This window comes from Myotis daubentonii, chromosome 1 (genome assembly GCF_963259705.1).
Source record: "Myotis daubentonii chromosome 1, mMyoDau2.1, whole genome shotgun sequence".
Classification (NCBI taxonomy): Eukaryota; Metazoa; Chordata; class Mammalia; order Chiroptera; family Vespertilionidae; genus Myotis; species Myotis daubentonii.
In genome coordinates, this window is record NC_081840.1 from 207,415,598 (window position 1) to 207,426,855 (window position 11,258).

An 11,258-nucleotide genomic window follows, 5' to 3' on the forward strand; every position below is an offset into this window, starting at 1 on the left:
CCAGTCCAGTTGGACAGTAAGAACTGTCGCCCCGCCGAGGGAGCATTGCTAGAAAGGAAACGATGTGTAAACAGCAGGCAGGCATCCTGAACTTCCAGTCAGCTGGGCAAAAAACGCAGGCGGACTTACAACTTTCCCAGAATGTCCAAAGCGTTTTACAACGGTCCCATTGAAATGGCGATGTAGGAATGATGAGGAGCCCTCACCCCCTGAGGAAACAGAAGGGGTTCATTTGGGCTCTGCTACAGGAGGCCACGTTGGTCTCATTGGGGGCTTAGCTGTTTTTTATGTATTTACTCTTCCAGGCATGCTAATTGCTTTGTGGTGAAATTGAGTATTCAGAGGAAACCTCATTTTAAAAATATTTGTCAGTGCATATATAGGCAATTAGAGAAACCAGTATAACCTATAACATTTTAAGAATGTGCAAAGCTCTTCTAGAAACTAAGGCCATTTCTCACTCCTTGAGATTTTGTGATTTTATTGCACTTAATCTACAAATTAGTAGCTGACTGAAGAATACCATGTGAACAATTTGCTCTACTTCTGGAGATAGTTAACATCCTAAACATGTGAGGCAGTAACAACAGGGATTTTGAAAATGTGACTCACTAACTTTTACCAGGCGTGGTGCCTACCATGTCTTACAAATCGAGTTTATTTTCAATTTCAATAGCAAATGTTCCTTAGAAGGATCACCCTCTTGCTTACGGGACTTTACTCTTGCGCATGAGTAGGAAACTTATGGTTTAATGAGTGACATCATCATGGCATTGCATTGGAGTTCTCATAAAGCTTTTCTCAAGAGCTTCTGTTAATGTATAAGCAGCCTCTTCTACCATCTTCTGCAAAAACCAGCTGTTTCTCTCTCTCTATTGTGTATATTCCCACAGAATTCATTAGGATGCACTGTACCTCCAACCCCGACTGGTGGATGCCCTCGGAGGAGCAGATAAACAAAGTGTTCAGCGATGCTGTGGGTCACGCCCGGCAGGGGCGCGCAGTGGGGACTTTCCTGCACAATGGTGGCTCGTTTTATGAAGGGATCGATCACCAGGCCTCCCAGGATGAAGTCTTCAGTAAGAATTCCCAGGATGGGTCCGGGGATTAGTGGACAAAACCTTCCCATTGCAGCAGGCGGTCCTCTCCAGAGTCGCCATTGTGACTATCCTGTCTCCATCACTGTAGAGCCCACAGCATGGCATCTGTCAGAATGCACAGCCTCAGTCTTAACTCTCTTGACCTTCTGCCAGAGTTCCCAGATCGAAATCCATTTTAGGGTTGTTGGCAAAGTCTGTGCAGCCTACCACAGATTTTCAGAATACTATATTATAAAAAGTAAAAGCTACCATTGATTTTAAAAGATTACATGGTGAGGATGAGGGGGTGGAGACAAACTCCTGGTCACCTGTCTGAAATCTTCATGTAAGTTCTGCTTCCTGCGCAGAGCTGGTCCCCGTAGAAGATTGGGCTGTGTTCCTGCCCATGAGGGAAGGTAGAGACATGGGTTACTATGGAACAAGCATTCTCTTTAATTCAAATAAGTCATTTTTATGTTTTCCAAAGACTTGAATTCATGCTTCTCAGCAAAAACATCAGATAGGTGACATAATATGCTGTGTCTCCATTGACAGAGCCTATTATTAAATAGGAACCAGAGAACAGCAGCCATCTCTAGACAGTGATTAGTTGAAAGTCAGCTATTTTTCTCGATTATTTTTACCAAAAAAGTCCTACCATGTTGATCAGGAAGGCACTAGGTGATCTCTGGAGTTTACAGAGAGTAATAGTTTTCATTATGTCAGTCAAGAAACATCCAAAGATCCCAACCATTGTTAAATGCTTGATTTTGTAGGTTCTAGTAACCTAAAGTCAGGCTCTGTTGACACAGTGCCAAAGTGGCGGGTTAAACAATGAGAATTTCAGCCAGTTGTTTGGTGCACTGAAGACCAAACAAGTGGTGTGACTGATGGTATTGACTGAGTTGACCAGATGTTCTGGAGTTGCGTACACACAGCTTCAAGGCCATTCTGACAACTATGCAATGGGCTTGTCTAATTTCTCTGAAACTTGAGGGTCTTTCTGTGCTCAGTTGATCTTCAGAATTTGCATAAAACTTCTGTTTCTCGTTGTCACTGATGAAAATTGTTTCTTCCCAACTGTGAGTGCCTGCTTCCCCCAAAGTTCCCCTGAGCTGATTGGTTGAGTCTCACGTGTGAAATCATAGTGTCTGGAGCCGTTTCTTACCCAAATGCTGCAGAGAGGCTAGGACCAGTTCTGAGGTCCTCGGGTTTGGACCTCAGACTGATGCCGATGCCACATCCTTTGTAAGCAAAGGGCTGAGTGGACAGCATTGTTGAAGGCTGTTAATGTCATCTACAGACGGGCCTATAGAGATTTTGGAAATTCATTTAAAGTTTAGGAGCATCCATTTATAAAGTAGTTATTTTTCCCATTTTTTGTTAAAGTAAAATAATATTCCTTTATGTTCAATAATTTGCATCAACTAAATTGCAAAGGCCTAGAAATAGGTCTGCCTTTAGCTTTTTAAATAGTTTCAGCCACTGAAAAGTTTAATGTGTATAGAGTTGGTCATTTGTCAGACCTGTAAAGTTGTGGGGGGAGAACTAATATTTTGATCCTATATTGGAAAAGTTACCTAAAATTTTGAGAGGTTTTTTTTTTGTTTGTTTGTTTTTAAGAAATGATATGGGCAAATGGGATGTTGTTTATGGGAACCATGCGACTAATATTGGGCTACACAAAGAAAAAGGTACTTCTTGAAGAGTTTTAAAGGTCTAGGAAATCAATATTTTGTAAGATTCTTTGGTGACATGAAATCTTGGCCAGAAGAAAAATAACCACCATAACCTCATCTGTCAATCCATCTTTCTTTTTCTTTTTTGCATTGGATTTTGTTCTCCATACTGCTGAGTACATGTCCCCTCTCCCCCTTTTTTTTTGTATAGCAGCAATATTTGACCACTGCTTTTATTTTTTAGAGAGAGTGGAAGGGAGAGGGAGAGACAGAGAGAAACATCGATGTGAGAGAGGCACATCTATTGGTTGCCTCCTGCATGCACCCCCACCAGGGCCAGGGAACCGGCAACCAAGGCATGTGCCTTTGACTGGAATCACATCCTGGGGCCCTGCAGTCCGCAGGCTGACGCTCTATCCACTGAGCCAAACCTTCTAGGGCTGCCCACTGCTTTTAAAAGCTATCAGCTCTTGCCATTTTTCTGTAATCTTGAGAACTGCACACAGCTTCACCTCTCAGCATCACCTGGTGTGTGCTCACCTGTACTGTGCTGGTCTTCGCCGATGGCGATGCTGAGAGCATGTCTGCACTCTCCATGGCCTTATGTGCCAGCGTGCTGATAACGAAGTGCTGGCCCCACTCCCGTTACATTCCCTGAAGAAGGCGCCTGGGAAGGCTCTGCTCCCTAGCCACCTGGTTGCACATCCTTGCTCCAAAGGCTCACCTGGTCTCTTGCCTCTCATCCCCTTTCCAGGTGAATTATTTCTGTATCAGCTGTTCTCCAATATTTCAGATTGCAAAATGCTGGAACTTCATGTTGGCCCAGAAAGATGACTGAGCATCAGACAGCCCGTTCTGATGCCTCTCCTGGAACTAGGACCTGCTACCCCCTACCCCTGGTCAGATGTTCTGTTATGTTCCTCACTGCCCGTGTATTCCTCTTCCTTTAGCCCAGCCCACCCAGGGGCTACAGCACGCTTGGGCTATGACACAGGATCTGCTTAGATATCCTGCTGGCTCCTTGGTCCGTGTCCCATGCCATCCTCGAGGCTTCCCCTTTAAGGCTAATGTCGTAGCTGGTTCATGGTGGTTGCCTGCGTGGGCACCTGATTTTTAAATCAGGGCTTGCAGAGATGGCTCACCTACTTTTCTGCAGGGTCAGCATGGCCGCTATGTAGGACGGGTAAAAGCTCGCTGTCCCTGCTCTCAGCCTTCCCATTGATCTCTTTGGAAGCCTGGAGATGTTGCCTGTTTTCTTGATTTAACTTTCTGCATCTTTGTCTGGAATTGGACAAATTGTTCTCATGACAAGAAACGTAGACTCGGCTTTTAGAATCTTTCTTGAGTCGGTGGAGCATGAGTATAAAACAGATCGAGTTAACACAGCTCCGGTGCAGCTGGGCTCCACTGCATTGGCGAGAGGGGGGCCTGCAGGTCTGGCCTGACACCGACGACGAACGTGATGTTTTTGTCAGTGGCCGAGTGTGGGCCATCACCCAGCTGTCGGAAGTGCCCGTACCTTCCAACAGTGGCAGCGTCTTGATGTGTCCCGAGTTTTTCCAAATTAAAACCTGTCACAAAGCGTACCTGCTTTCGCAGTGACCTGTAGTCCCACTGGGCTCGGGACAATAGTTCAGTGTCTGGATTGGAGGACGTGGGCCAGGACCTTGTGGGAACTGTAGTCTATGCGGAGTTGCTGAAGTCACATTTCTCACTCTCTTGGAAGGCGCACTGTTCAGAATTTTAACAGTTAACCTCAGTGCCAAGTGCTTTGGAGATAAACGCTAAACATTAAAGTTCGCACCATCCCTTTCTGCCTGAAAATATTTCATCCAGCCCTCGAACCCTGGCATCACTCTCTTGTTCCTCATGTGCACCACAGCGTTTAGGTTATTGTCACCATCGGTGTTTCATAGGGGTCGCTAGGGACATAGAGGATAATAGTAGAGCATCTGCAGAAGATTGCCGTCACCTGCTTCGGTAGGGGGATCAGAGGTATATGGAGCTGCTTCACAGCTGTAGATGTGGATGCTTGTATAGTCTGGGTCTTGCTTAGCCCTTCCCAAGTCATAAAAACGTTGACCTTAGAGATACCTTCATTAGGATTAGAGGGAGGTTTAATTATTACAATATATTTGATCTAACTACTCCATGTGTCCAATATCAGTAGAATGGTTTCTTCAGTCCAGTAAATGTCAGATGCTTTCCCCAAATCTGGACAGTACTCCAAGCTTGGGAGTCTGCTGTTCATGATTTCTACATTTTTTTGCCACCTTTAATGGCTTTCCCTCCCTTCTGTTGCTGTCAGAATATGGATGAAGCATCAAATAAGATGAAATGTGCACTAGTTTCAGAAAAGCAAACATAACCTAGCCTTTATTTAGGTTCTGTCATTTATTCTATGCTCCAGAACTTGAACCTAATACCCACTGACTACCTCCTTAGTTTTTTCTTAGATCTTAATCATTTAAAAAAATCTCATTCTTAGGTAACTTTGTTTTTAGAAAATATTTAAATGTATAACTTCTCATTCAGTACTGTGTCATTTCACAGTACAGAGCTGTGTGATATTTGACAGCTCAGATACAAATTTTTAGAAATGTAATAGAAAATGATTTTGCACATATGGTGCAAGTCTGGCTGATGTCTGTTTAATGTGGCAACACTTAACCAAAACTGCCTGGCAAAACATGTCAAACGGAATGCTTGAGTCAGAATTCTAATGTAAATGTGTCTAAACAGCAGTGTGTATCATTATGATATATTTTTGTAAACATGCTTCTTGCAGTGGTATAAGTACTGGATAAAAATAACCACTTTGCTTGGAATAATTAGGAAAATGTCACCCAGCTGATGGCCCTCTTGCACTGTCAGCCAGTGGCACTGGCTCTTCTGTTTGTGTTGTTTTTTAGAGGAGAATGAGGAATTGATACCAGACAACGTGGAGTGCAAAAATAATAACCCATCCATATTTGCTTCCTCATATGTAAAATTTAAAGTTGTAACATATATTTGCAAGTGAGAGACCATTTTTACCCTCCACTGTATATTCATTTGTAAAAGATATTGAAAGGAAGGACTTTGCTCATCCAATGACTAGCTTGATCAGTTTGGCTATTGAAACCTCTAAATTACCAATATTTGTGGTAAAAGTGACCAGTTTAATTTTTCTCGTACCCATCCATAGCTGGTAATATAAGGGCTAGATTTTCACTGAATCACACTTCCCCAGCTTGCAATGACAATACATCTGCTAATGAGACTTGTTCGAACACCAGTTCATTCTCAGAATAACTGCACCAGTACAAGTGGCCCCATGGGTCTTTGCCTTGTTGGAAAACTGAGGCCCATCCAAAACCGCTGACAACAACAGTAATGACTATCGCTAATGTTCATTGAGTTCTTGTGTGCCAGGTGCTTTGCTAAGGCTGTTGCTGTTATCACCGTTTTATTGATAAGGACACTGCCTGGGATGCTCAGCTAATAAAAGGATCAGTTTGGGCTCATTAAGCAGAATGCCTAGTTCAGTTTTCCCCGTAGTCAAAGTTCTCAAAGCCCAACCCTTTGGAATGGATTTGTTCTTTTGTTTATGCCATTGAGGGAAAGTTGATATGTGTTATTATTTAAAAACCACCTTTTAAAGTCTGTTGACACTTAAGTAGGAGCACATAACCATATATCCTCTGGGAACTGCCAAGGTTTCTGCATAAGGATTCACTTACTTAAGATCCTATGATGAAGAGTAAAAAGTCTTTTTAAAAAGTAGTGACTACATTTAAATCTTTTATTTGTTCAGATTTATTCTATACTTTCCCAGTATAAAAATGCAGGGATATAAAAGCAAAAATTTAAACTGAGCAAAATGATATTTTGGGGGTGAACTCCTAGATGTTAGAAACGGCATCAGTTAGCCAGTGTTCCATTTGCTTCTCACATGTGTTGTAGCCTTAGAACTGATGAGTCTGGTTGGAAAAGAAGGTTTTAATTTTTGATGTCACTGTGAAAACTGTTGTGAAGATTTTGTAGGAAAATACAGTAACCTGTTGATTCTTTCCTGTGGTTGTGGCTTTAACATCTCTGTCTGTGTTTAAGTTCAAGAGCATGTCAAGGCCAGAAAGGCGTGGCTTGTGTTTCTTGGAAACAGGGCATGCCAAACCCAGAGATGGGTCCTGAAACGTTCCAAGTCTCTGGCCCGGCCTGCCCCTGCCCCGTTTAAGCATTGCCTTTATGTCTCTCCTCTGGAATTTCATGTAGCAGCCAGACACTGGGGCCAACTTGCCTTTACTCTGTTTTCTATGATGAACACTTGTGGAGAAACTGTGACAAATCCATTGATCCTGATATTTTTATTGTTGGAGTCTTGGTTGATTCTCTGCGAATCACTTCTATTTGATTGTACTGTGTAGAGTTAACGCCCACTAGGGACAAGTTAATAAAACTATAAATGCATAGTGTAATATAGAATAGCAAGATTTTTTTGTGAACAATTTATATAGAAGAGTAAGTTGTTTTTTAAGTGTTAGGCGCATTTCTTTTAGGAAATTAAAATGTAATAAGAGTTTTTTAAGCATTTAATATTTTTAATTATAAGAAACATTTGTTACTAGAGCCAGTTATTTCAGGTGTTCTAATTGAAGTATTGATTTTATTACCTCATATACCTCTAGAATGCCACATGTTCTGTTGGAGATAAAATTGCACAATAAATGTCAAGTCTCTGTTAACTGTTTTAACTTGCTTTTTTGTATCTTTCTTCAATTCTTTGAAGTCACTTTTATGGGTTTTTTTGAAAAGAGAACGTTTTTCTCCCTGATGCTAAGGCTTTTTCCTTATCTCTAAATGCCAAGAAAATGTTAAATACTTAATACCCAAGTAAAAGCTCTCAGTGATGTCAGGGAACTGACCAAAAATCATCCAAAAAATTCCATGTTATCCAGTGAATGGAAGGGACAACCACTGATGATCTATCTAGGAGTGAAACGGAATCCAAGATTTCCTTCCAGTATTTTGTACATTCATACCTCAAACACATCTTACCTACTCACAGTATCTTTCTATCAGGAGGGAGCAAAAACCCTGCAGCTGCTACTCATGATCTTGAACAATGAACAGATGCTGATTATATATGGCTTTTATTTAATTAATTAATTAATTTACTTTATTTTTAATCCTCACCCAAGGACATGCTTAGAGGAAAGGGGGAGAGAGAAAAAAAACATTGATATGAGAGAGAAACCTGGATCTGTTGCCTTCCGAACACTACCCGACCAGGGATCAAACCCACAACCCGGGTATGGCTGTGTTTAAGTTTGGGAGTTGAACTAGCAACCTTTTGGTGCACAGGGCAATGCTCAACCAACTGAGCCACTCCAGCTAGGATGCTTATGGTTTTTAAATAGTGATCTGAGTGCAAAAGCCACGTAGCTATGGCTAAAGTGGCATGATTGTGTCTTCTCACTTTGAGTTATTGCATAAAATACAAATCTGACATATCAACTACTGTAGAACAGCATTGAAGTATTGTTTCATAAATCAGACTAAGTGAACACTAAGATAAAACACATTGTTTCAGCCCTAACGGGTTTCGTTCAGTGGATAGAGCATCGGCCTGCAGACTGAAGGGACCCAGATTCGATTCCAGTCAAGGGCGTGTACCTTGGTTGCAGGCACATCCCCAGTAGGGGGTGTGCAGGAAGCAGCTGATCAATGTTTCTCTCTCATCGATGTTCCTAACTCTCTATTCCTCTCCCTTCCTCTCTGTAAAAAAATCAATAAAATATATATTTTTTTAAAAACACACATTGTTTCATTTTAGGGAAAATATAAAGATGTTTTATTTTTGCACTAGAAGATGCAATGTTTTAGCCCATAGTTTTGAATGGAAGAGCAAGAATTTAGTCCAAATAATCTGAGTTTGAATTGGGACCACAATTAAAATTATTTTATTCTAAAACTGTAAAAGGCTTAAATGACTTGGGATTTTGGATGTTTTATGGTAGGTTGCACAAGGTAAAGCTATAGATCAAAAAAGTATTAGGAACAAATTCTGTAGGATACAAGATCAATATATAAAAATCAATTGTATTTCTAGACACCAGCAATAAGTAACTAAGAAAACAATTTAAGCCCTAACCGGTTTGGCTCAGTGGATAGAGCACCAGCCTGTGGACTCAAGGGTCCCAGGTTCGGTTCTGGTCAGGGGCATGTACCTTGGTTGCGGGCACATACCCAGTGGGGAGTGTGCAGGAGGCAGTTGGTCTATGTTTCTCTCTCATTGATGTTTCTAACTCTCTATCCCTCTCCCTTCCTCTCTGTAAAAATATCAATAGAAATGTATTTAAAAAAAAAGAAAACAATTTAATTTTCAATAACATTGGAAAGAATAAAATATTTAGAAATAAACTTAACAAAATAAGGGCCAGGCTCTGTGTACTGTGAAGACTACATCATTAGAAGAAAATTGAAAAGATCCGAAAATAATGGCAAGACATCCCATGATAAAGGAGTGGAAGAATTCACATTGTTAAGGTGGTAATACTCCCCAAATTTATCTACAGGTTTATTGCAGTTCCTATCCAAATCTCAGCCGACTTCTCTAGAAATTGGCCGGCTAACCAAAAATGAAAATGCAAGAAACCCAGATGGTCAACAAAAATAAAGCCTTACATTTGCAATCAATTGATTTTTAACAAAGATGCCTAAACAACTCAATGGGGAAAGAATGGTCCTTTTAAAAGATGGTGCTGGGACAATAGGATATCCGCATCCAAAAGAATGGTGAAGCCCCCTACCTCACACCATGTACAAAAAATAACTCAAACTAGATGATAGACCTAAATGGAAGAGCTAGAATTATAAAACTAGTAAAACAAGGGTACATCTTCATGATCTTGATTTAAACAGTGGTTTGTTCAATATGACACACAAACGACAAAAGGCAGTAGGTAAATTAGTCAAAATGAAAAAATTTTGTGCTTCAAGAACACCACAAAAAATAACCCACAGAAGGGGAGAAAGTATTTGCAAATCATATAGCTGATAAGTGACTGGATGGTGGCTCTACAATAAGAGAGGAAATATGGTCTCATGTGAAGAGTCTGCTGGGAGGGATCCAGGGGAACCAATATCCCTCCTCCCTGCCATCTCCTCTGAGGCTCCACTCCAGCTGAGAGCCGCTGAGACCTGGGGCAGGAGCACCCATTGGTGTCCATACAGGTGAGCCCACTCGCTCGTGAACAAGGTGCAGAAGGGCTAAAGGGAAGATATTAGGCACCATTGATAATGGAGATAAGTCAGACAGTTTAAAGGTACCTCTGGTTCCACCTCATTGAAATCTAGAGTTCTTTACATAAATGACCTTAATTCTTAATAATTTGAATAGTTAACATTAAGTCAGGTAAGTGGTTTACTATCATTATTGCATTGAATCTCCTTAACGAGCCTATGAGGTAAATTCTAATATTACCTCCCACTCTAAAGGTGAGAAAACATGCTGAGCAACAAGTCCCCAAGGTCAAGAGCTCATAGTGGTGAAGCCAAGTTACTAGTCCAGGTGGGCCAACTCCAGGTGAGAATCCCATGTTTTAACTCCAGTAAAACTGATCCTCGAAGTTAAGATCTATAAGACTTTCAAGACTGAGAGGAAAACGTTGCGACAGTGAGGCTGATAAAACAGCACCTCTTAAGACTACCCAGCTCTGGCTGATCAAACTATAATCCATCTCTCAATCTGGCCTGAGAAGACTGCTGCTCAAAACCCTGGAAAAAATGCACGGATGAATACAGGTAGGTGCAGTTCCTGGGTTCCAGGTGAGTCTTGGTTCTGATTTCAGTCCTAATGCTCCACAGACACAGCCTAAGTGCCTCCGCCAAGCAGTATTCTCTGCTCCTGATTTGAAGAAACGTGCTTGCTTCTATGAATGAATGAACAAGTGAATGAATAAATGATAAAGTAGAATATCTTGGTCTTTGTACTTATCAATTGTCAAATTTTAATATATTGTATTCAACCATGGTTTTGAAATACAGCTTTATGATAAACATTCTCATTTCATAAAAATGTGGACCAGATTAATTCTTTTTGTTTTTTACCATCTTTATATTAAATATCAAAACTCATCAAGCCAAAAAGGAAAAAAAAAAAAAAAAGGAAAAAAAAAACTCATCAAGCCACAAGAATGTGTAAGAATCCTGCTAATGAAAATGAAATATAATTAACAGTAGGCTGCGTAGTGAAATAGAAGCAGGGGCGCCAGAAAATGTAACCAAAAGTAAAAACATGTTTTTAGTCCTGGCCTGGAAGCTCCGTTGGTTGGCGCATTGTCCCGATACTCTGAGGTTGCAGATTCAACCCCCAGTCGGGGAACAAACAAGAATCAACCAGGGACCCCATAACCGGTTTGGCTCAGTGGATAGAGTGTCAGCCTGCGGACTCAAGGGTCCCAGGTTCGATTCGGGTCAAGAGCATGTACCTTGGTTGCAGGCACATCCCCAGTAGGGG

At 41.2% G+C, this 11,258-nt stretch overlaps 1 protein-coding gene across 2 annotated transcripts in view; it reads left to right on the forward strand.

Annotated features, from left to right (window-relative positions):
• Positions 1-6,289, forward strand: part of BEND4 (BEN domain containing 4) — a 39,755-nt gene extending 33,466 nt beyond the window's left edge. The window contains exon 5 of one of the 2 annotated variants that reach the window (XM_059672346.1): positions 894-6,289. In XM_059672346.1, the coding sequence (XP_059528329.1) occupies positions 894-1,111 (218 nt within the window). In that variant the 3' untranslated portion in view covers positions 1,112-6,289. The remainder of the gene's footprint in view (positions 1-893) is intronic. The other variant, XM_059672352.1, reaches the window with a different exon arrangement.
• The last annotated feature ends 4,969 nt before the right edge of the window (positions 6,290-11,258 follow it).